The sequence below is a fragment of the Marmota monax genome, unplaced genomic scaffold (genome assembly GCF_021218885.2).
Source record: "Marmota monax isolate L192 unplaced genomic scaffold, Marmota_monax_Labrador192_F-V1.1 WCK01_AAM20220418_F8-fsc00012, whole genome shotgun sequence".
Taxonomy (NCBI): Eukaryota; Metazoa; Chordata; class Mammalia; order Rodentia; family Sciuridae; genus Marmota; species Marmota monax.
In genome coordinates this window covers 30,638,764-30,663,697 of record NW_026695227.1, presented here as the reverse complement: position 1 = coordinate 30,663,697, position 24,934 = coordinate 30,638,764, and the positions used below count along the sequence as shown (strand labels likewise).

At 46.0% G+C, this 24,934-nt stretch overlaps 1 protein-coding gene and 1 pseudogene across 22 annotated transcripts in view; both read right to left on the bottom strand.

Annotated features, from left to right (window-relative positions):
* Prpf40b (pre-mRNA processing factor 40 homolog B) overlaps positions 1–24,934 on the bottom strand; it is an 85,006-nt gene that overhangs the window by 11,087 nt on the left and 48,985 nt on the right. For 6 of the 22 annotated variants that reach the window (XM_046435491.2, XM_046435494.2, XM_046435493.2 and 3 more), the window contains exons 1-21: positions 18,781–18,904; positions 12,496–12,576; positions 11,924–11,983; positions 11,606–11,749; positions 11,263–11,328; positions 10,552–10,579; positions 10,296–10,321; positions 10,055–10,165; positions 9,647–9,767; positions 9,537–9,561; positions 9,128–9,328; positions 8,765–8,894; positions 8,612–8,676; positions 7,937–8,101; positions 7,728–7,836; positions 7,223–7,373; positions 6,357–6,490; positions 5,643–5,757; positions 5,407–5,498; positions 450–914; positions 145–240 (exon numbers count right to left, since the gene is read on the bottom strand). In XM_046435491.2, the coding sequence (XP_046291447.1) occupies positions 145–240; positions 450–914; positions 5,407–5,498; positions 5,643–5,757; positions 6,357–6,490; positions 7,223–7,373; positions 7,728–7,836; positions 7,937–8,101; positions 8,612–8,676; positions 8,765–8,894; positions 9,128–9,328; positions 9,537–9,561; positions 9,647–9,767; positions 10,055–10,165; positions 10,296–10,321; positions 10,552–10,579; positions 11,263–11,328; positions 11,606–11,749; positions 11,924–11,983; positions 12,496–12,576; positions 18,781–18,783 (2,388 nt within the window). In that variant the 5' untranslated portion in view covers positions 18,784–18,904. Of the gene's footprint in view, positions 1–144; positions 241–449; positions 915–5,406; positions 5,499–5,642; positions 5,758–6,356; positions 6,491–7,222; positions 7,374–7,727; positions 7,837–7,936; positions 8,102–8,611; positions 8,677–8,764; positions 8,895–9,127; positions 9,329–9,536; positions 9,562–9,646; positions 9,768–10,054; positions 10,166–10,295; positions 10,322–10,551; positions 10,580–11,262; positions 11,329–11,605; positions 11,750–11,923; positions 11,984–12,495; positions 12,577–17,154; positions 18,497–18,780; positions 18,905–19,581; positions 19,713–24,934 lie in introns of those variants that run through there. The other 16 variants (XM_046435510.2, XM_046435511.2, XM_046435506.2 and 13 more) reach the window with 13 other exon arrangements.
* LOC124087187 (NADH dehydrogenase [ubiquinone] 1 beta subcomplex subunit 4-like) lies at positions 21,028–22,457 on the bottom strand (annotated as a pseudogene).

Sequence of the window (24,934 nt, the reverse complement as noted above, 5' to 3'; positions counted from 1 at the left end):
GGTCTCCCTTAGGCTTCTCCATCCTTAGCTGTCCAGGGAAAGGAGAGACCTAGGATAGGATGCGAGGCCACTGAGGTCTCTGATGAACAGGCCTAGGGAATTCAAGCACTTATGACAGATCCAAAGGGTAAGAGCCTGACTCACCTCCAGCACCTGCAGGAACTCCCGGAAGAGCCGGATCCTTTCCGACTCTAGGGTGATCTGCTCAAAGGCTGAGTCGCACACAAAGCGCTCACGGACCTTGAACGGGGAGAGCACTGCTGATCAGACCAGGCTCCACCCAGCCGGGCTTGAACACCTCCACAGCATAGGGCAGGGCGGGGGCAGAGGAAGGAAGGGAACTGGAGCCGGCCCAGGGCTGTGCTGTGACTGGGGTGGGCCCTCAGTGGTGGAGAAACTCCGCTGCCCTCAGGCTTGAGGGGTGACTGGGGCCAGGCTGCGCTCCTGACCTCTTCCCACGCAGTGCCCAGCTCCAGAGCAGGCACGGCCTGCCTCAGCATGCTTCGAAAGGCAGCTTCTCTGCGCCGCATCCTTCGTGCCTCCTCCTTTTCCCGCTCCCTCTCCCGTGCCTCTGCCTTCTCCAGCAGCTGAAGACAGAGATGCAGAACAAGGTCACCCAGAAGGGTGAGTGCCCAGGGCCCACTCAGGCATACCTTAAGAGGTAGAAAGTTGGGGTCTGGCCTTCTGTCATGATCCCCTGAACCCAGGACAGTCAGTAGGACAAGAGTGAAAAGGGAAGGAGTAAGACAATGGGATGAGTAAAAAAAATCCAAGACCCACCCCACCCTGCCCCTCACACTATTGAAGGTCAGCTTGATGTTGCCTGCGTCCAGCGCAGCAGCCCTCTTGTCAAAGCTTATGACGTGGGCGAAGTCTTCAAATGCTGTTTTCACCTCCACGCAGAAGCCCCGGTCCTGTAGGCACAGCAACACATGAAGCAGGGGGCACCACAGGCCTGAGGCCTAAGGCTGACAGGCATAGGAATCAGACCAGAGGATGTTCAAAAAGCCCGTCCTCAAGAGGATCCACACAACTGTGCCACACTTCAGAAACCACACTGTTTTAAGTCATCATCTGACAAGCTCCCATGCCTATCCCTGGTCTGGTTGTCACATGGAGCTAAAGAGCTGGCGATGTCTCTGTGTTTGCTGAGTGATGCCTAAAGTTCTCACAATTAGCTCTTTGTTCCTTTGGCTTATAGCTCTGGTCCCAGTTAGATCTTCCTATTGCTCAGGGAAGTTTCATGAATTCTCAATCAACATCTGCTGGTCTCTATGTTTTGGTTCCAGTTATTGAATGCCTGTTATGTACCAGATACCCTCTGTGAGTGCTTCACACACATTTAATCCTCCTGGTTATTACATTATAATTTTACATAGGAGAAATGAGAGCACCTGCTCAAGATCTCATAGGTGAACCTATGGCTGGGAAAGAACATTACCCCAGGTCTTTCTAGCAGAAATGGAGGCCATCAGGTGAGCAACTCCCCAGCAATGTTAGAAACATGCCCCATTTTCTGGCACCATGGCCAGGCTCTGTACTTATCACCACAGCCTCATATCCCAAAGAGACAGAGGCTTAGAATGATTCATTTGGCCCAAGACAACGCAAGTGATGTGGCCACTAGGGCTCAAGTCAGCAGGGACACAGCCATATTCCCTACTCTCACTCTACATCTACACAGCTCTTAACTTCCTCTGATCTACCTGCTGAGGGAGGAGGTTTGCTCTTCGTTCTCTCTACAAGTACTTCCTCAGCTCACACTTCTCCAACCCTTCTCAAATACATTCACTCTTTCTTAGGGAAGTGAAGGCTTCAATATCATCCGTACTGGCTCCTTCCATCAAGCACACATCTCACTTTACCTGTAACATCCCTTCCATCCTGCTCTCACTTAACTACCCCTGCTTTTCTTTAATTTCAAAATCTCTTAAAATGCAGCATAAAGGGAAAGGAATAAACATTGACAGCCTGTTATAGACAAGATGTTTTACAAATGTTATTTACGTTTTACAAATGTTATTTTAATTCTCATGGTCTTGCAAATGGATTATCCCTACTTTTACAGAAAAGGAAATTGAAGCTCAGAAGTACTACATAACTTGCAGACGTCTCAGCCAATAAGAGCCAGGAGTTACTTGACTCTGAAACATGTTGTCCCAAAGCCACTGGCTTCATGGTCACACTCTCCCAAGTCACTCATGTTGTAATAGTCAAATTCAAGGGTTCCTGTTCAGTCCTCATTCATCTGGTCCTTGGTGCTTCTGCTGTTTACTTCTTCAACACTACCCTCCTTCTTTAGGTCCCTCCTATACCTACCTCTTGTCACCTCTTTTATATGTGTACAATCCTAATAATAGCAGTTTATCCTTTTTTCACGAGCCACTCACAGCCTTGTAGATTCAAACAGCAAGTCTTTATTCCCGACCTCTCACCCGCACTCTACACACACGTTCTGGGGAAAATCCACCTCCACTCAGCTCTGCATCCCAAAATACTCTCTGAATCCCGCGAGAACTCAACGGGAACTCCAGGAGCGGGCAGGCGCCTGAGGCAGCAGGATACTCCCTATTCCCAGCAGGATACACCCTAAACCTGGACCCACCCTAATCTAGCAGGATCCTCCCTAAACCCGGATCCAAGGCAAGCCCATTTCCACAATGGAGAGTCCTCCCTCTAAGCAACATTGGGTAGGCTGACAAAGAAATTGCCATGCGTCATTCCTACTTGGCAATGGCTCTCAGCACACTACCTGATTTATACTTTCCCTGACAACCTCATCCTTCACCTCTCGCTGATTTTCAGACCCATACGAGACTGTATATTTCACAGATACTTCAAATTCAACAGATCCTAAGATATATGCTCCCTTGGGATATGCTCGCATATGCTCCTCACCTCCAAGCTCTTAGTGATCTCCCACAGGCCCAGCCATCTACCTCCAATTATCTACCTGTTCCAAGTCCAGGCCCTGTGTTATCCTACAGATGAGAGAGGCCACCATAATTCACCTGGCTGTGGATGGCCACAGAAAACTCCTGAGCTCATTTGTCTTCTAAAAGCAGTAGCCCCCATGGAGGAACAGGAAGAGGAGCTATCTAAAACAGCTTATTTCTCAGGTGCTGTGGAAAGACAGAACTTAGCAAGGGCAGGAGCCGTGCAGAACAATTGTCAGTATCAGCCACTCTGGCTAAAAGTTAACCAGGCAAAAAATTAACTATATCGGGATATTAGTTTATATAACTATCCTATTTAAAATACAGTATTTGCTTTATTCTTCCTTGCTCCAGGTTGCTTTTGAGAATAATTCCCCTAATGGAATTCCTACTGTAATCCTGCTCTTCCTGCTTATTCCTTACTAATGGTGACATCATTCATGGCCCCATCCCTGCACCTCCTCCTTTTCCCTCAAGTTTATAAAACAACCTGGCAATTCCACTTTTCAGTGACTCTATCACACTGTTTTTAAACTTTTCAAACAGAAACTTTTTTTTTTTCAATAAAAATCATATGTAGCATCTCAATGTATTAAAGAGATGCAAGCTCCTCCATTCAAAAACAGAGGAAGAAGTATAGAATCCCCAGATACTAAACCTCCACCCCTTGCTTTTCTCAAGGTGCCTATGGCAGCTCAAGCCCAGCTGGATTCATACAGCTCATTCTCCTCATGTGCCATCCCTACTGCCTTGCCTGGAGATCACCACCAACCTAGACCCTGAGAAGGCCAGCTGACTGGTCTCCCTGTCTTCATTCCTCCTTCCTTCATTCCTAACCCAGCCTCTGGCATTTAGTACTGCTCTGACTTTGGTACCAAGTAGCCTTGGTATCAGAGAAGAGGCCTGGGGATGAATCAGAGGATGACTAAAACTTAAAAAGTATCTGAATTACTTGCCACTGTCACTTGAGGTTTCTACCACTGTCTCCACCACTAATATCTCCCCTAGTGACATAAACACTCCAGACTGGGAGATGCTACCACACACTATCACCAATGGCTTTTCCAAGATGCCATATGATATTACTTACAAGATAAAAATCCAAATTTCTTATTTTAGCATTCAAGACACTTTACATGCAGGGCTTTACTTCCACACAGGGCATATGGTTCCGGAGAAACAGAGGAAGTCACAGGACAATATGATACATCTTACCTAATAGTAACTTAAAAATATTAAATTCATATTAAATAGGAAGGTGATGTGGGATTAAAATGCAGCATGTGCATGAGTTTGTAAGGTAAAACAAAGGACTTCAAAGAAACTTCATAGGGCTGAGGATGTACTCAGTGGTAAAGCGCTTACCTAGCATGTGCTAGGCCCTGGGTTCAAGCCCCAGTACCCACCCCCCCACAAAAAAAAGGTGGTTATGTGCAATGGTACTATTTTATTAACTTTATTCCTAAGTCCTTCTCAACTCAGACACCAAGTTAATCTCACCTGTAATTAGGTGTCCTTTGGTAGAACACTCACCATTTTTTAAATAAGGAAACCAAGGCTCAGAAAGGTTAAATGGCCTAGTCAAGGTCACATATTAGTAAGGGATTAATCTGGACTGTTAGCCCAGTCTGCCTCAGGTTCTGCTTCTAACCACTGGACTGGACTGAACTATCTCCTCAAATGCACTGGAATGTTCTTCACTTCCAAAGGAAAAATGCTTTCTTTTTTTCTTTTGAAACATTAAAGTCTCTTCACTTGCATAATTACCCATCTTTTCTAACTGTGACAGACATGGGCACTATTTCTTCAGTATAAAGAAAGTGGCAGTGCACATGGGATGGTACATGGCAGCTGATACTCAATGCAGTATTAAGAAGGCATGAAGGAGTAGTGAGGCAAAGAACAACGTGCCCTTTCTGAGAAGGCAATGGCATCTCAGTCTGATTCCACAGAATGCCTCACAAAACCAGCCCAGTGCTGCCTGTCTTTTATGTTAAATCTTCCAATTTAAAAATGTTAATAATGAATTCCAAATTTTTCTAAACCACCATGCTGGTCAGAAAGCATATTTCTATTGCCTATTAATTTATAATTATCTATACTTTTTGCTCCTCAAACTCACCATACACTTTCCACCCACCTGCCTTTTTATGCCTAGGACATTCTGCCCTCCTCTACTCCTTTATAAAAGTGCAGTTCAAATGACAATTCTTCTAATTAATCTCTGTAATAACACCTGCTCCCCTGCATAACTGTTCTCATGTCTATCTTTGTTTAGTACCATGAGTTCCTATGAGCAGAAATCATGTCTATTCATTACTATATCCCAATTCAAGGTAGAGAACCACAGTAGATATCTGCTGAACAAGCTGCTACACTCTTGCAAAATGGGACTCATCAGGGAATCTGTGCAGGGACTCTGTGGCTTGCACATAGCCTGTGTTCATCCATAACCCCAGGTTCCCCTCACCTTAAGAATGTCCTTAATGATCTTCTTCTCATCATGAAATCGTGCCTTCAACTCTTCCACATAGAACTTGAACAAGTCCAGAGGGGTAGAGCCTGCAGGGAGGGAGGGAGGGGGGGCCTGGCGGGCGGCAGCTTCCCAAGGCCTGGGGTGGGGTCGAGGACAGGACCAGGGAGTGGGAATGCAGAGGCGTCAGGGCAGGAAGCCAGACCAGAGAAGGGGGAGCCTGGCTGCCTTACCCGGCTGGCCCAGCATGTTGGCAAAGCGGACATCAGTGCTGACTGCTGGGTACAGCTCCATCCAGGTGGACATGGAGTGCAGCTGCCCTGTCTCGTGCAGCTCGTCCAGGAAGGTCTAAGCAAGGAGAGGCCAGGGATAGGGAAAGTGAGATAGGAAGGAAGAAAGGGAATGGCAGAGGGAAAGGCAGGGGCAATCCAGACTCCGGAAATCCAGGCAAGGGAGGCAGAGAGGAGATACAGATGTAGAGGAAGAGAACACTACTAAAAGAAGAGAATATAAATATGGAGGGACAGCGAAAAATGAAAACAAGCCAGCCTGGGAGGCAGCACCATCTTCCATGACTTGGTTGCAACTTTCTTTTGTGATCCAATCCAACTAAATCATCCCCATACTGCAACCCTTAAGCTGGAGGATAATCTCTACCTGTCTGCTCCCCACCCAAAGGAAATGCACATGGCCTAGCTGCCACACTGCCTGCAGGGTGCTCTCTGCTGGTGGCTTCTGGGAGGTACATACATCTGGTCTCCCTAGAGGAGCACAGTCCAGAGTTGAAGGGACACAGCAGGGAGCAGAACTGGAGGCAGAGAGAAGCCTTGTGAAGCTTGGTCAAAAGAGGGACAAAGCAGGCAGCCTAGCCCAAAGCAGGCAGGGCATGGGTAGAAGTTACTGTCTGGGGTAGAGCTGAGCTCTAATCCCAAGGGCAGCAAAAATACCTGGAAAGCCTCCCGGTTCTTGCGCTGCTGGCGCCGTTCCCGAAGTCGGGCCCGTTCCCGCTCTTCCTCCTCCTCCCTCTCCAAAGCTCGGATGTGCTCTTCAAAGCAGATCAGGGCATCTTCCTTGTCCATGTCTATAGGTAGGAAGGAGGCTCAGCAGATGCCATAGTAGCAGGATACCCTCTCAGATTCAGTACCCAGTGTCTCAAGGTTGATGTTCCTGTGGGTACTGGGGACACTCAGGTTAGTGGGGAAAGCAGAGAAAAGGATTCTGTGGGAGTAGCTACTTCAACGGCAGTTCTTGAGGGAGATCATTCATTGCATTAGAAAAAAATCAGCAAGTTTTCAGCCCTGATGTGATTTCTGGTGTGAGTTACTAGAAGCCATCCCATGAAACCCGTTTTCTCAGGATCTGAGGTTTCACATCATAGGGAAGCAAAGTCAATCAGGCTTTGATGTAACTTCCGAAAATAATTTGTCATATCATCAGTGATCACAGGTCAGCAACTGTTTATTGTAGCATCCGTGACCAGTTAATGCCCTGATGCTATGACAATTTAAGACTACAGTCACATAAACTACAAATATGATCATCATCTCCAGGAAAGGGAGGCAGAGAGGAGGAGATACAGATATAGAGGAAAAGAACACTGATTCCTATATCCCAGAGCTCTTCCTCCAAGAACACACAATGTCCAGGCCAACAGTGAACTCCAGAGGGAGGGAGAGGATATCTAGTGACTTGAGTATTGGAGACTTCTAGAATGAGCAGGAGGTGCAACGGAGTGGTGGTATGAGGCAAGCTCTGGGATCCCAAGTCATGTAAAAAGGGGAAGGGTCAGGTGGGAGTGGAGACTCAAGCTTACTTTGCAGTTGATGGTCCTGAGCAAAACTGGGGTTATCCATGAGGTATTGTTGTGCCTGGGACCATGTGGTCTGGAAGTTGACACTACTCATTCCATCCAGGATGCTCTTCAGGGCCTGAATATTTCGGCGCCGGAGCTGCTTGGCCTGTTCCTGGGGAGCCACAGGATCAAGATGAGGCTAGGCAAGCCAGAGCTACCCAAGTGGGCCTGGCAGAGGAGAATTCGGGAAAGGGAGTATCTCAAGAACCCTAGGAGGAGGACTAGACTTTCATGTCCCCAGGTAGGGGAGGAACCAACCTGTCCAATTCCTCCTCACCCTCCCAGACCCAAGACTACAGGCTCAGGGCAGAAATGGGGGGACATATAAGTGTCACATCAGCTTCCAAGTCAGGAGCTGGGACATTGGGGAGTAGAGAAATAAATGGCCAGAGTCCATAAAAGAGCAAAGACAAGGAAGGTCCAAGATATTATTGGGTCTGAAGGATCTGGCCCAATGACCATTTACCTTTTCCTTCTTGGCCAGGAAGAAGAGGACATCATCATAAACCTCTTTTCGATCCCTCTCAGGGACCACAGCCCAGACCTCCAGTTCCCCAAAGGTCTGTTCTGCCCGCCTGTGGAGCACATGGGCTGTGAGTAGATAGGCAGAGAGCAGATCACTGAGCCTTTGTGTTCTCCGGGTTCCCAAGCCCCAGCCCAGCCCAGCCCCCTAACCGGTAGCGGGTGGTGGAGGTCATGCGTTCATGCTGTTCCAGGAAATGCTGTAAGGTCTGCTTGGCCTCCTTGGCCCTTAGCCGGGCCTCTTCCTTCTCCTCCTTCTCCCGCTGTGCCTTGTAAGCATTGAATGCCTGCTTTTTCTCACTTAGTTTGGGCAAGGCACTAGGGTACAAATGGCAAGAATGGAGTGGAAACAAAAGAGTCTACTTGAACCATCCTCTATAGCCCACAAAGTAGGATCATAGGACACTGGGGGTCTCCACAGAGCTGAATGGGGGGCAGGGCATGTAAGGGCTCAGCCTACAGATGTGAGGGATATGGGCAGGAGTGAGGTAATAAGGGGAAGAGACACAACCCCCAGACACTGCTAACACTAGGCCCTTTTGCTTTGGTGTTCTCAAGTTGCTATCAGACCTCTGCCCTACTCAGGTCCTTCTTTCCCCAATTAATTCAATTCGATTCAATTTAATCCAATAAGCATTTATTGAATGTCTCATGTCAGATACCTTTCCATTTTCTTGTCCTAGCTTTTCCTCCCCTTGCTCTCCAATCTGGTCTGTCACTTTCCTAACTCCAGACCCCTTGAGCCTGATCTTGCGTTGGGGCTTCTCAGGGAATTCCTGGTCTGGCTGCTCTCACGAACATGGCCTGGCTCCCTCTGCCCAGGCCTACCTGTATCGGGGATCTGTGACTACCATCTTCATGGCCTGTTCCCATGAGGCATTGGAGGGGACAGCCTGGAATAGAGTAAGTAGGGGTCATGGGGCCTGCCCACCTCCAGATTCCTCCTTCCAGGTCTTCCTCCAGGAGCCCCACCCTCAGCACCTTGTCCCTCAGCAGTTCCTTGAATGCCTGCTTTGCCTTCTCTCGGTTGCTCCAACTGAGGCCAGACCTCTCTGGTTCTGGCTTGGATTCCTCCTCCTCTTGCTGTGTTAGCTGATGCTGTCCAGCAGAACTGGGGGGCAGAGGGGACTCAGCCACAGGGTACCCAGCCCTCACTGCTTTCAGTGTGCTGTACTCTCAGCAACATTTTACCCTCCTTGCTTCCCACAGTAGCCACTTTCTTCCCTTCAGAGGTCATTGCCCAGATCTTTATACCCCTCCCAAGAGGCCTGGCAGAGAATGAAGAATGAACCACGATAAAAGCCTGAGGCTAACATCTGGAATGCTGTTGGGGGCAGCCCTCACCTGCTGGGGCCCTCCTCTGGCTGCTGCAGAAACCCCTGCTCCAGGGGCTGGGCAGCCTCCGACACATCACAATCTTCACTCCCACCTGGCTCAGGTTCCAGGAGGCCCTTGGGCATTGGAGTGGGGCCAGGAGGTGCAGGTGGGGGGTCAGGCTGAGGCTGAGGTGGCTGTGGCTGTGGTGTCTGCGGCTGTTGCATTTTTCTGTAGATAAGCCAAAATAGTGGTGTTGGAGCAGAGCAGGGATAGAGAAGGGCAGGTGCTTGCTGGCATCTTTACTCCGGGAAGGACTGGGGCCAGAGCAAATGACCTCACAAGGAGACTAAGAGCTGATTCCTCTCACAGAGTAGGGATACTGCAGAATTCATTCCCACCTCCCAAGTATGAATGGATAGGTGGGTGAGTCACTCACCCTGCAGCCTCTTGTTTGACTAGAGCTGCAATGGGAAAAGAACACAGTCAGAGTAGCAAAGGACCCCCACCACCTTGCCCAGACCTCCCCTTCCACCCAGGACCCCTCACCCTCCAGGTCATCCAGGTCCTTGGGCCGGGTCCAGCAGGACTCCTGACTCTGGTTATTATAGTAGTAAGGTTTGCCTGTGTCTGACTTGTACTCTTTCCAGGGACACTGAGACAGCAGCAGCTGCAAGAGGATGGGTCAAAGGATATCAGTAGGCTGGGGAGCTCTCTGGTCACAAGGGAGCTAATAAGACCCAGTGAATAGAGGACACAGTAGTCTTGAGCTACCATCTAACCTGGCTCAAATGGGGGAACATGGACTTCCTAAGATCCTAGGGAGGTATTTCTAGGGAGCATGGGGGTGGGCCAGGCAGCTTGGGACCTCTAATTATAATTAGTCAGAGATTCAGGGAAAGGACTTGGAAGGGTCAGGGCAGCTGAAAGGAAGGGCCACAAAGCCCCACTCAGGACCTCCGCCTTGGACTTGAGCACGCTGGGCTTCTCCCACACGGACTGCTTGTCATCAGCATTGTAGTAGTAGATGCGCCCATCAGGGGCCACATGCTCACTCCATAGGGCCCTCTGGGAGGAGGGGGGCACAGAATGGTGGTCAAGGCTCCTTTCCCAAAGCCTCTTCTTCTCACCCCAAAGATTTAAATACCAACCTCCCATTTTCAGCTTTCTTACCCAGAGACTCAAGCTAGAAACTCACCGGAGGGCCTGTCCCAGCCACAGCAGCTAGAAAAGAAGCCAAAGGAAATGTACTAAGTTTTTGTTTAAACCCCCATCTTATCCCCACTTATCCTCCCTTATTCCATCCCCAGTAAATATCTCCCTGGTCCCATCAACATCCCAGGCTCCCTGGCATCCCAACAGGCATGATCCAGGGTGGGTTCCAGTCCATGGCCCCTCTCCCCTATACCCCCCAACCTCCGAGCCTGGGGGGAGCAGGCCCCCAGAAGACTCACAGCTGGCGGTGTCCGCACCCGGAGCCGTCTGCCGAAGAAAGAGGAGGGGGAAGGGTTGGGGCCAAGCCCAGTGGCCCCCAGGACCCAGGCCATGGGGGATGGAGAAGCAGGCCAGGCCAGGATCTGTGTGTCCTGCTCCCAGGGATTTCTCCTCCCTAACAGATCCCCTCCCTCCTGCCAGGGCCATGGCTCTCAGATCCCAGGGGGAATTGCACAACAGCTCCTTTCTTCATTGTCCTCAAGTCAGAGTATTTTGAGTCAACTTCAACTCCTGAGGCCCATCTCTTCAAAGTAGATGCCAAATTCTATATCCCACTCAGACTCTACTCTACTGAGCACAAGAAGGTTTAGCGAGATCCCTGGGTGCCACTGCCTCCTCCAGAAGCAAAGAGCATGTGAAGAAAGGACTGTATTAGTGTGTCCATAGTGCATGGCCATGTGATGGAAAGAAGTGTCTGGTATGAGTGTGCTCCTGAAAGGTGCTGTGTGTGCACAGAGGTAACAAAGAATATATATGCCTTTGGGGACGATCGGGAAACTAGAATTGCTGAGTACGCAGCTGGGGAGGAAGATTCCAGCATGGGGAATGCTGCTGGGGACCAGGGTGGATATAAGAAGAGGGAAAGAAGTGGAGTCCACGCCCTTGTACTCCAAGTCAGACCCACAGAATTGCAAGGTACAGCCTGCTTCTTGCCAGCCCCTAGAGCTTACCGCGGCAGTGACAGGCACTGCTGGCATCAGCATTCCTGGCATCATCGGAGGTACCATTCCTGGTATCTATGGGTATAAAACCAGCCACTGAGGTTAGGGCAGGTGGATAGTGTCCCTTTCAGTTGGGGGTCCTAACAGATCCCACTGAGGTGGCCCAGGCAATCCTCAGGTTCTGGGTTTTCACCTTTCCTAAGAGTTGTCTCAGTCATTCAGCAGACAAATCCACATGGGCCTGGATCAAAGATCGTTTCTCTTCCCAGTTTCTGAAGTCTGAGTACCTCTCATTTCCACCCCCAATTAAACAAACAGGGTTTCCTGAGGCCCTCTGGAGGGAGACAATTACCTGTGTGAGTGGTGGTGGTGCCCCCATCGGTGGAAGCATTGGGGGCAAGATGCCAGGTGGCATGGGGGGGATGGCTGGTGGTCTCTGACTCATGGGTGGGAGCCCCATCGGAGGAAAGGGTGGGGGGATCCCTGGAGGGGGCATCTGGAAGTGAGGAAAGGAAGAAATATTGAACAGAGGAACACTGCCTTGCTAGGGACAGAGAAGACCCATCAGGAAGCATCCACCTGTTGTCCACCCAGCCCTCCACCCTGGCTTGGAAGTATTCCAAGGCTTTCATTTGAGAAGCACAAGGCATGAAACTGCCTCCCTCCTCACCACTGAGAAAGACAGGTAACTGGGGAGTTCTCTGGGTTTAACAGGCAAGCACACAGCTTCCTAAGAGGCAGGAAAAGGAAAGGGAACTGAAACAGCACCAGACTGGGGGAAGGCTATAACCCTTCAGCACTGCTCCCCAAGAAGCCTCTCGTGTGAAGGGCGGAAGGCAGCCATCCCCAGTTCTTCTGCCTCCCCTTTTTCTCTGACTCTACCAATGCAATTCCAGCCCAAATTCTGTGGCTTTTTTAAAAAGAGCACAGGTAAGGAGTAGTGAAAGAGAAAGACAGACCCACCCTGCGCTCACTCTAACGGAGTCTTTTCTCTTCCACTTCTACTTCCAGCCCCAGTGTGTCCCAGGGACAAAAGGACAAAGGGGGAACTGTCACCTTTTCGGACTAGAGCTTAACAGTAGCTCTCCCCACCCCAATGCCCAGACAAAACCACCCCTCTTCCAAGGGCAGCAAAAAGGTGCATTACAGGAGAACCGTGCTGGCGATGCAGCAGTGGCAAGGGCTGGGGAGTTGAGGGTGCAGGCTGGAAAAGCCAAGCCCAGGGAAACACATAAAACTTACGAAGGGTGGTGGCATCATGGGGGGCCCCGGTGGGAAGGGGGCAGGCGCTGCTGGGGGCCGGGGACCAGAATCGGGAACCGACTGTTGAGGGAGAGAAAAGTCATAGGACCCAGGATGGGCAGAGAGATGGGCTTTTGCAGAAGGGAAGCAGAAAGGGTAAAGTTGAAAAAGGAACACAAAGTTCAGATGGGGTCTCCAAGCCCAAATTCCTACCCACCCAAAGTTCTGAGTCCTGGGAAGGTCTGTTTTTTCTGTGCCAGTCTAGAGCCAGCTGGCTGAGACCTTCAATGTCATCTTTATTTTGGGAGTTTCCATTTTGCCAAAGCCACAGAAAAGAGAGAAGACTCCACTATAGGCATCCAGCTTTTCCCATGGCTTTTAACCATTTTCCTGCCAGTGGCAAGGCCTCTCTCAAGGCAGCGGCCTCTTTTTCTATTCCTCTACTTCCATTAACCCAGTTAGAGAGTCAATCCAAAGTTCTCTAAACACAAACAGTTGTCAGCCTTTTACAGTTCTAGTCTAACACACCTCTTTTCACTCCAGCTTCCTCCCCTAACTAATCTCATCTTCAGTCTTCTGCTTTGGCCATCTTTCAATTCCAATCAATAACTTCATCTCTTTGTACCATCCCCATACCCTATCTGATAGACACCTTTCTTTTATAAATCCTGAACTCATCTCACTGTGGATAAAGTCTATGAACAGCCTAAATCTCCCTGTTCTACACCTAATGGCAAACCACATCCCACCCTTTAGTTCTCGGCTTAAATATCATTATTCCAAGAAGGCTTCCTGACTATATTTAAAGTAATTCCTTCCAATTTATTCTGATCCCCCCTTTTTTAGTATCCTTGATTTTTTATTATGTTTGCTGGCATAGGTGTTTTCCCCACTAGAGAGTAATAACATTCCATGAGGGCGGGATCACATCTGATTTGTTGAAAGCTGGATTCCTGGTAGCCAACACAGTGTCTGGCACATAATATGTACTCGATAAATACTGAATGAATGAAAGAACAAATAATACAACAAATCTTCTCTATACAGAACCTTAATATTCTAAAATGACATCCTATACTTAAAGCTGCACATGGCCAAAATAATATGTACACATGATTTTCATTTCAGTATTAGTCATAAAAATAGAAAATCATAATCAGTCTAAATATCCAATAGTAATGAACCAAGAAACCAAACACAATGTAAAATGGAATGCTATGCAGTTATAAAGAACACACTCAACTGTCTCCTTACAGACCAATCTCTAAGATGTATTACAAGTGGAAAAAGGAAAGGTACACTAAAGTTTTATCATTTGTATATAAGCAATAAAGGGTGACACATAAGACAATGGTGGAAGGAGGAAAGAGGTGGAAGGAAGACTTTTCAATGTATGCCTTTTTTGTATTAAAAAATTTTTTTTTAATTGTACTTGGACATACTACCTTTATTTTATTTATTTACTTTTATGGGGTGCTAAAGATTGAACCCAGGGCCTTACACATACTAGGTGAGCACTCTACCACTGAGCCACAACCCCAGCCTGCTTTTTGTACTTTTTGAATATGCGATCATAGGACTATATGACCCATTCAAAACATTTTTGAGTGAACTAAGGTTTGGAGGTACAGCTAAAAGGCCTATCTTCCTTCCTTTCCACTTGAAAGTTGGAGAGCTCTAGGGAAAGGTGGTAGTTGGATAAACAGAAGCAACCTCACCACTACCTATGCTAAAAGGCTCACATTTAAAATGCTTTCTAGGGCTGGGGTTGTGGCTAAGTGGCAGAGCACTTGCCTCACACATGTGAGGCACTGGGTTTGATCCTCAATACCACATAAAAAAATAAAAATATTGTGTCCACCTATAACTAAAAAATATTTTTAAAAAATGTTTTCTGATCTCTTCTTTTAGCAAATATCTATCCTTTACCATGTCCTAAGAAGAGAATGAAATGAGCTAAGCTACTCCAGTCTGACTCACCTTTTCTGTGTTCAGCTACTTTAGCCCTGTACTTACCCCTTCAAACTTTCCTCAGCATGGATGTCAGAAACTATCCAACATGGGAAGCAATTTGATTTTCTGTATCTCTCTCCCACCTCAAGCTGCCTTAGGAACCTAACCTTCCAGATAACCATTTTTAGGTCTTACCTAGCTCAGGGCCTGTGAGGTTATAAGAGGTCTACTGCCAATCACACTGTCAGCCTCATCCATGTCCAGGTCTGTGCTCACCATACTCAACCATATTTACTTCTTAGTTCGCCCACCTCAGGGATCTTACCTGTAGCTGGGACAACACTACCAACTTACCTAGATACACTTCACACTGTGCCATCCCCCTTGATAGCCATTTCCTGGGAAAGCCTTTACTAACCTACTATACTAATCAGAGCCCTTATTTATATACTCATTGAATACCATATGCCTTCCCTTTAGCAACTGTCCATTGGAAATTTAGTTATTTGGGCAATTTTGATGGTACTAGTATCTTATAAGACACTAATAAAAAAGAAATGCTGCCTATTATGATAACCCATTTCAGACACATCCTGACTTCAAAAATATTGAGTCCTGGAATCAATGAAATATGCTAAGTGCACATCAATCCCATTAACTTGGGAAAGTGAAACAGTAGGATCAAAAGTTCTAGGGTGGCCTCACCAATTTAGTGAGGTCTTAAGCAACTTAGCAAGAACCTGTCTCAAAATTAAAAAAAAAAAAAAAAAGAAAAAAGAAAAGAAAAAAAAGAAATTAATAAGATATAATGTCTGTAGTCCCCACCCAAAACCCTGAGGGACAGGGGTAGGTGCTAATATTAATTGGCTTAACAACTGAATGGTCTTTCCACCAAATAGCAGGGATCATTGGTAAGGCCTAGGAGTTATTGAGGGAACACAAGAATGTCAGTGGTGGAAGGGACTTCAGCAGAGAGGACTACTCAAGGTAGTCCTCTCTTTTCATATGAAAAAGAAAAGGGAGAGTAATATCCAAGGTCCCATGACTAGTTAGGGAGGAACCAGGACTGCCCTCTAGCCTGTCTTCCTTAAAAGCACAGCTCCTGCCATAGAAAGCATCTGTTTTTCCACTAATCTCCCCTGCAACCTAAGTGGTTAAATCAGCAAGGAGCCAAGATTTTTTTTTTTTTGCTTTCTCTTAGAGTAGTTTCTTATAATTTAATCTACAAAATCTCTAACATTCAAAACCTTTCAATAGGGGCTGGGGCTCCGTGGTAGAGCGCTCGCCTGGCACCACATACAAAGTAAACAAAAAAAAGGTCATTGTCTCCACCTACAAGTAAAACAAATAAATAAATAAGTGTGTGGTGTATGTATATGTGTGAGTGTGTATATATATATCAAACCTTTCGGTAAAGCCCATCTCATCCCATACCCTTGGCTCATCCTGACTCAATGGCTTTCCTCCTCTTCACATAGGAATTGTTAGATTACTTTCATGTATTTTTTTTTTATTCTGTTTTGTCTATTTCTTTGTTCAGGATGATTCAATATTCACCTCCTTCAGGTTCCCTTTATACTATCCCCCACACATACACACATTCCTACCTATGTGTATCCCTCTGGGATAAATGCTGCACTTTGTAGCAGTGACATGCTGCTCTGTGCATGTTTGCTGAGTAATGTGGGACTAGCTCGCTCCTCACTCAGATGGGGATCTCCCTACATTTAGGAATCAAGTTTTCTCCTTTTAAACATTCCTTGAGTGCCTAATCCTTGCGCTGTACACAAAGTGTTGTGATAAAATTTAGTTTCATCCCTAACCTTATTAGATTTTTGCATACCTAAAAGTGTGCTGCAATTGTGTCCAGGTATGTTTGTATAAATTCCCAGTACATTCTCTGTTGTGAGAGAGAGAGAAGTATCTTGGCAGAAGTCTCTCTGGCTTAAGAAAAGCAAACTGGAATCAAGTACTGGCATGGGAAAATCTAAATAATAAAAATTGACTGTATATGACCACCTTCATCTTAAGATGAATAACTGTGGCAAGAATTCAGACACTGGCCTATTTTGGTCAGTTCCCTGCAGAGGATAGAACAAGGGAATGCATATAAATTACTATGGAATTCCCAAAGCTCACCCTTCCCAGAGATACCCCTGTGCAATGCATGTCCTTTCTTTCCTTAAACACCCGCCCCTCTTCCACTTGCTGCAATGGCAGCACAATTGTGGATCTGCTTGCATTTCTAGGTGAGACTATGAAAAAGATATTAGTTTAAGAGTTTTAAGAATGGGAGCTGAAAGAAGCAGATCCTGCATCTTCCCTGGAATAAAAACATACTTAGGGGCTGGGAAGAGATAATAAAGAAACACATGATCATCATGTGTCCACTTGGGCCAGATGAAGGACCCCTTTCCTAGATATGCCCCCAACAAAGATTTATCAGTTATTCTCAGCATTCATATTTGAGGGTATTCTTAGAACTGAGCACTCAGGAAAAAGAACAAAAAGAGAAAATGACAAAAATGAAGAGACAGAGAGAATGGAAAATGGGAATAACAACCATTAGCAGATAATCTTTACTGAGCACTATTATGGGCCAGATACTATGCCAAACACTCCATTTAATCCTCACAACCCCATCTAAGAGGTTTTTATGCCCATTTTATATGTAAAAAAGTGAGGTTCAGAGATTAAATTACTTACTTGACCAAGGTTTCAAGAGATTAAATGGCAGAGGCAGGTTTGGAATCCAAGCAGTCTGATTCCAAAGCCTGTGCTTTCAACCACTCCACAAAGCTGCCTCCAAGCAAGGAGGAGGGCACTACAGATGGTACTTCTTATTCTCAGATTCATCCCCTGTTTTCATATCACCCCAATCTTCATACACTCCTGAAATCCTCAGAGAGCCAAGGGATCCCAAGGTGCGCCTGGTCTGACTCATTCTCCCTCCCTGGAGGTGTTGGAAAAATGAAGACTGGGAGGCACATCTCTCAGAAAGAGGTAGCAGTCATCAAACAGAAACAGCTGAGGGCTGGGGTTGTAGCTCAGTGGTTTAGCATCTGCCTAACATGAATAGCCTTGGATTGGATTCCCAGCATTGTGTGGTGGCAAGGAGAGAAAAAGAAATAGCTAGAGACCAGCTGATTACCCTGAAGTTTATCTACCTGCTATCCTTCTTTAGCCACCCCCATAGAGCATTAACCTTTCCATTCCTGATCCAAGACATTCCCACTTGGCACTCTCCTGTACTAGCTCTACTGTTCCTCCTACTCTCCAAAGAGCCTGGGGGGTCTTTCTAGAAAATGTATTCCCTTGCTTCTTTGACTCCCTCATCACCTCCTCACTCTCCCTCTTTAGAACAGAATGTTACATCTGGTCCTAGTCTTTCTAGCGTCAGGGTTCAACCTCCTCTTCTTAAGACAGTTCTCCCATTCCTCCAACAGAATTCCAGAGGCCCTGGCTAGCGGGCTGAGCCTTGAAGGCTTTATGTCTCCCCTCCCCCACATCCCTGGGGATTTTCTCCAGCCCAGCTGAAGGCCTTGCCTCCTTCATGCTTCCTCACGTACTAGAACCCATTGGCCTTAATTTCATCCTCAAAAACTGCTCCATTTCGGAGCTGAAAGAGATCTGGGATACCATTTTCTTCTTTTTTTTTTTTTAATCAATGAGAAATCCGAGGCCTAAAGAAAGGTAGTGACTTGCCCAAGGTCACACAGAGTAGTTACAGTTTGCTGATGGCAGAGCCAGGGCTGGGACCAAGAGGCCTCTGCTCTTCAGCAGCACCACGGTGAGGGCCAGAAGCCCTCCTTACCTCAGGAGACAAGGTTTTGCAAATGCGGGGAAAGGAGGGAGTCCCCTAGCGGTTCTAAGGGGCACCCAGGGCTTCCAAAGGGAACAACCACTGGGACTGGGGGAGGGGAATGGGGCATGCCAAATAGCCCAGGAAAAGAAACTGTGGTCCCTACCTCTCCCCTAGTCCTGTGGTCTCCTCATCTCTCACCCTCTCTCTTCTTTCTCAACCTTTCTACCCAAACTCATCCTTCACTTATTTCCTCCCAACCCTCACCCAGTCCCGCAAGTCTCGTCCGCCTCAGCACCCGGCCGCACGCCCCCCCCGCCATGCTTCATCATGGCCTCCCCCTCCCCTTCTCCCCCAAATCCCCGCCTCCATCCCCTTCCTGGGCTCCTACCTCACCCCTTGCTCCCCTCGCATTCCCTTGGGGTCCTGGGGACCCCGGTTGACCTCCCCGCCCCCCCAGCCACGGCCCGGGCCGCAGGGGGCGCTGTGGGACCGCCCCGGGCCCCTCCACCCCCGCGCGGGGACGTTACCATGCCAGAGCCTCCGAGCAGCTGGGCCAGCTCGGCCCACCCGCCAGTAAAAGCCGCTCTGATTGGCCGGGCCGTAGCCGGGAGGGCGGGGCCAGTCGGGGGTCGCACCCCTTCGTGGCCGGGACTCCGGTTGCTCCCGACGACTAGCGGAGCCCCCAACCGGCCCGGTGCGCCCGGTCCGGACCCCGCCCCCCGGCGCGGACAGCCAGGCCCCACCCCCGCGCCGCTGGGTCCAGGACCCGCCCCCAGGAGGCGGGGCGTGCCTGCCCCCCGCCTCTGACTGACAGCCCGGCGGACTCTGGGCTCCGCGGAGCAACTATAAGCTAGGTTCCCGCCGCCAGCGCTTTTCAGCTACTCTTACCTCCAAACCTGCCTACAGCACCACGTCGCCTGAGGTGGTATACCCCGGCCTTCACCACCCCGCGGGTGCTCAAGGACCAGAGGATGAACCGAAGCATTCGTTCCAATATATAGGACACTTTAAACTTTTGTTATTTTTGCACTTTTAAATTAATTAACCCACGAACTATTTACTGAGCGCACCTTTTTCAGGCACTAAACATACAGTAGTTTGACATTAAAACAAAACAAAAAAATGTTTAATGATAAATCCCCCAAATCCCTGCCCTTATGGGCTGTACACGTGCTTTTCACTTGACCCTGAAGTTACTTACGGAATCTGGAAGCTACTTTTGAATTCATAAAGTGGTGAACTCAAAGAGAGCGGGGACCTGATCTTTTATAGGAATTAAAAATGTGAAGTACGTATTACGCAAATAAAAGACTTGTAACCCCAAACACCTTTGGAAGGCTCTGTGAATTCTCCAGGAAAGAGGATATTTCAGGTCGGTCATTAGGCGCATGAACTCCAGTTTGGAAGCCACCTTCTAAAGCCAAGCAGTGGTTCTCGGGCCTCAAGTTGTGTAGATAGGCTGCAAGGACACGAAATTATTGATAGTTGAGATATACTTTTTAAATTACCTTCTATAAGTCCTTGCACAGAAGGTGCTTCTTGCTACGGACAAGTCTTCGAGGGAATTCCAGTCCTTTGATCTCTCTGGGCTTGGTCTCCAAAGACATTTGGGCGCGGTAGTCCACGACAGTAATCCGCGCGACTGGAGAGGCTGAGGCAATAGGATCACAGGCTAGCCTGGGCAAATTAGCGAGCGACCCTGTCTCAAAATAGTGTAATAATCTAAAAAGGGCTGGGGGTCTAGCTCGGTAATAAAGTGCCCCTGTTCGACCCCCAGCACCACCCCCCACACACAAAATGACAGCTAAGGTTGCTGCTGCCCTAGTCTCTCCACCCTGCCCCAACTCGTAGAGGTGACAAGGATGGGAAGTGGTCCTGGTTTCAGGGCCTGCACCAGCTTCTTGGTTGGATACCTGCCTCTCAGAGGACGTTGCTGATGACCTGGGCCTAAGGAGTAGCCAGTTGGCAGCTGTTTGCAAAGAGAGGCATGAGCACAAGCTCGGGTGTCCATAGGACTCTCTATGAGGCTCTCTCAATGCAGTACATCGCCAAGAGCACAAAGGGGCCAGGCAAGAACATTTTCTAGTGTAGAATTCTGGAGAGTTCAAAAATTCTCATTTAGAACCTGGTCTGCCAGGACCTTATGAAGGTATATTTTTGTAAAGTTAGCAATTTAAAACATATTTAATAATTTTGAAATATTTAGTATGTAGCTAGGCATGGTGTCACATGTCTGTAATCCCAGCAACTGGGAGACTGAGGCAGGAGGATTGCAAGTTCAAGGCCAACTTTAGCAACTTAGTGAGACCCTGTCTCAAAATTTTAAAAAAGGGCTGAGAGTGTAGTTCAGTAGTACAGAACCTCTGAGTTCAATCCCCAGTACCAAAAACAAACAAAACAAAACCAAAAGAAAGAAAGAAATAGTGTGATAGTGTGTGAGTCATTTATAGTCTTGCCTCATAGTCTTGTCTCAGCCTCCACAAATAACATGGGCAGGGCAGATTTGAGAATTTAGTTCTTTTGCCATCATCTGCCATCTGCCAAATTTAATTCTATAATAATTTTTTGTTAGTTCAATCTTCAGATCTTACAACACTATGACTACTTATGCTATTAAGAGTTGAGTCAGGTAAACAACTAAAACTTCCTTTCCTGCAAAAAATTTTATTTTTCCTGGAATTAATCATTATCTTGTGTTTTCTTTCTTTTTTAATGATTAATAGAAGATTTATGTAAACAAGAAAACATTAGTTATCATTGCCAGACTTAATATATTAAATGTTCAGTGTAATTTCCCTTCCCAGATGTTTTTTCCTTCCTATCCTATTAGTTTTGAAAACATAATACCAGAAAAAGAGAGGTCCAATTCCAATCAGAGCACCTAAGAGTAAGTTCTTGGGAGTGGGTCTGAAATTCAGATAGATATTTGCTGATCTTGCATAGGTCCAGTGAATTAAGGCAGGATCTTCCATGACCTTTCTGTGGTTAGGGTCATGGTTCTGAATGAAGCAGATAATCCTGTTTAAAGCCAGGCTTTTATGGCCAACCACTGGGTTTGAGTCTTCCTGGTTTCCAGAGAAACTAGGCTGGGTCCAGAGTAGGGGGCAGAGTGGCCAGGTGTGACACGTTATACTTTGGGAATGACATCTTGGAACCCTGGTGCCTATCTTGTGTTTTTATTTGCTTAATTTTCTATGTATTTATTACAAGATTTGCTTCAACTCTTCCCACAAGAGTTTGTCTGCATCTCTTCTCAGAATAGCAGGATTCAGTAGATATTCTACACATTTCATCATCTGTTTTTTTTTTAAATTAGAGCATTATATTTATACACAGTAATTGGGTTCATTTTGACAAAAATCAAACATGCATGAAATTTAATTTACTACATTTCTGTTCCCATTCCACTCCTCCTTTCCCTTCCCTCCTGACTCTCCCTAATTCTCCTTCCTCTTCTGATCTTCCTTTCGCTCTTATTTTGTTAAATTAATTCTGCATTTCCTTCCCTTTCTTGTCCCTCATCCCTCCTGATCTCCTTCAATTACACTGATATTTCCCATATTTTTATGATAACCAATCCCTTCCCCACGACTTTTCTCCCTTATTTTGCTCTAGCTTCCACATATGAGAGCAAACATTTGACCCTTAATTTTCTGAGTCTGGCTTATTTCACTTACAGATGTTCTCCATTCCATCTTTAATTGCAAATGCCATAATTTCATTCATTTTTATGGTTGAGTAAAACTCCATTGTTTTTTGTGTGTATTACGCTTTCTTAATCCATCTATTATGGGCATCTGGGCTGGTCCATAATTTGGCTATTGTGAACTGTTCTGCTAAAAACATCGATGTGGCTACATCACTATAGTATACCGATTTTAGTCTTTTTGGATAAATTCCAAGGAATGGGATAGCTGTATCATATGGTGGTTCTACTCCCTAGTTTTCTGAGGACTCTCCATACTGCTTTCCAGAGTGGTTGTACTAATTTAAAGTTCCACCCACAATGAGTATACTATTTTCCCCACATCGTCACCAACATTTATTTTTATTTGTGTTCTTGATAATTGCCCTTCTGACTAGAGGGAGATGAAATCTTAGTATAGATTTGATTAGCATTTCCCTCATTGCTAGAGATGTTGAACTTTTTTTTTTTTTTCCTTTTGCACTGGAGATTGAACCCAGGGGTACTTCACCCTGAGCCACATTCCCAGACCATCCCACCTCACCCCCACCCTTTTTTGTTTGAGACAGGATCTCACTAAGTTGCTTAGAGCCTCACTAAGTTTCTGAGGCTGGCCTAAAACTTGCAATCCTACTGCCTCGGCCTTCTGAGTCACTGGGAATACAGATGTGCATCATTGCACCTGACTAGAGATGTTGAACATTTTTTCATATATCCGTTGGCTACCTGTGTTTCTTCTGAGAAATATCTGTTTAGTTTTTTTGCCCATGTATTGATTGGGTTGTTTTAAGCATTTTAAATTCTTTATATTTTCTGAATATTAATCCCCTTTCAGAGGAGGAGCTGGAAAAGATTTTTTCCCATTTTGTCCATTTTATCTTCTTGAAGCAATCTCTGCTGGAGTCTTCTGACAAGCTCCAATCTTTATCCCTAACCCTTGCTGCACATCTGGGAACCAGGCATCTTCTTTCCCATTCTCTTGGCCACTTTTTTTTTTTTTTGACACTGTGCTTTGTTGGGTCTTTTATTTTCTATATTCCTTGTCTTTTTATTTCTTTCTGGATTTACTACCCCTGCCCCGCTTTCTTTCTCAGTCCTAAAGATCAAACTCAGGGTTTCCCTCATGCTAGGCAAGTGCTCTACTACTGAGCTACAGCCCCAGCCAGGCAGTAGACTTGAGTTATCCCATTGATGATTTTCTCCCTTCCATCTTCTCTGTTCTTTTTTAGAACTCCTATGATTTGATGATGAACCTGCCAGGCTTGTCCTTATAATTTATATTTTTTCTCTCCAATTTTCCATGTTTTTTATGTTTCTGGGAGAATCCATCCACTTTATTTCCTTCTATTGATTTTTTTTCATATTTTAAAGATTTTTATTGCTCTCACTTTATTTTTATTCTCCAAATATTTCTTTTTGCAGCATCTTATTTTGTTTCAGGTTACAATAGCTTATCTTGTCTTGAAATATATTACTGGAAGCTTTGTTCAATTTTTCTTCTTTCTGCATAATCTCTGTTTGCTCCAAATTTCTTTTTCTGTGGGTTTGGTCTCTGTCTTCCATATTATGTTCTTTTCTTGGAATTCTTATAATCATTGGTTGTCTGCTCACACTTAAGGATAGGCTACCAAGAAGAGGATTGGAAGTGTATCCCCCCCCCCCAATGCACTCAAGTACACACGTGGGTTTGTTGATCATGAACTGCTCTGCACAGTGATCTGGCTGGGAACCTCTGATGGTAGTACCTGTTCTTTCCTCTCAGAGGGTCAGACAGTGGAAACTGCTAAATCTCTGGTCTGGCACAACCAATCCCTTTTGCCATGCAGTTGCCCTGCTAGCTTTAGCATCTCTTCTCTGGTCTGAGTAATTGCTCATCCAATTGGTTTCCATTTTTCCTAAAATTGTGCTCTTGTCTCCTTTCCTGTCCTTAGTGGATTTATTCCTTTAAATATATTTGTGATAGTTTTAGTGGGCTTCCAGTAAAACAAATTTAGATGCATGTGTTCAACCTACCATTTTTACCCATAAATCTTAAATATAGTCTGTTTTTAAATAGCAGTTTAAAAATACTCACATATATATGTTCTATAAATCAAATTTCTGGGTTCACCAAAATAGGCTTCTTGACATTGAATGACTTTATAATACAAAGATGTCATGAAGTTTAACTTTTAAATATTTACTAATAAGATACTATATTTATTTATTTTAATGAGGTTAGCATAAAGGTTTATTTGAAAAAGTTTCAGCATAAAGGTTTATTTGAAAAAGGTTTATTTGGTCACTATTTTTTAAAGTTTGTGACCATCTCTCCTGGGCTAGTGACCACCCAAGTGTAGTCTCTGAACTGTGATGAAGGCGTTGCAGCTGGCCACAGAGCTGCCCATAGGGAGAAGGGCTCAGAAAGACTAATGTCTGGAAAATGAAGCAAGAGTATGAAAAAGACTTGCCACACAAGAGAGAAAATATTTACTTTTTATTTGTACACAATAAATTTATTTTGTTTATTTATTTTTATGTGGTGCTGAGGATGGAACCCAGGACCTCTCACATGCTAGGTGAGTGCTCTACGGCTAAGCCACAACCCCAGCCCCTAGTTTACTTCTTTGCTCCCTTCAGTGAATTCCTCACTTTTTACCCCTTGCACAACTCTCTACCCACAATCCTTCCACAGTCTTAGGCATATAAAACACTGCTTTTTTGTGTGTATGTGTTGGTATTGGGGGATTGAACCCAGGGGTGCTACACTGAACTACATCATCAAACCTTTTTATGTTTTATTTTGAGACAGGGCCTAGCTAAGTTGCCTGGGCTGGTCTTTTTTTTTTTTAATATTTATTTTTTAGTTCTCTTCCTTCACTTAGTACATATAATTATTTTGAGATTTTCCATGTTATTGCATTTGAGTAGTAGGTCATTGTTTGTTAGTATGAAGTAGTACATTTTATTGCATAGACATACTGCAGTTTGTTTCTTCATTCACCAATTGGTGAATA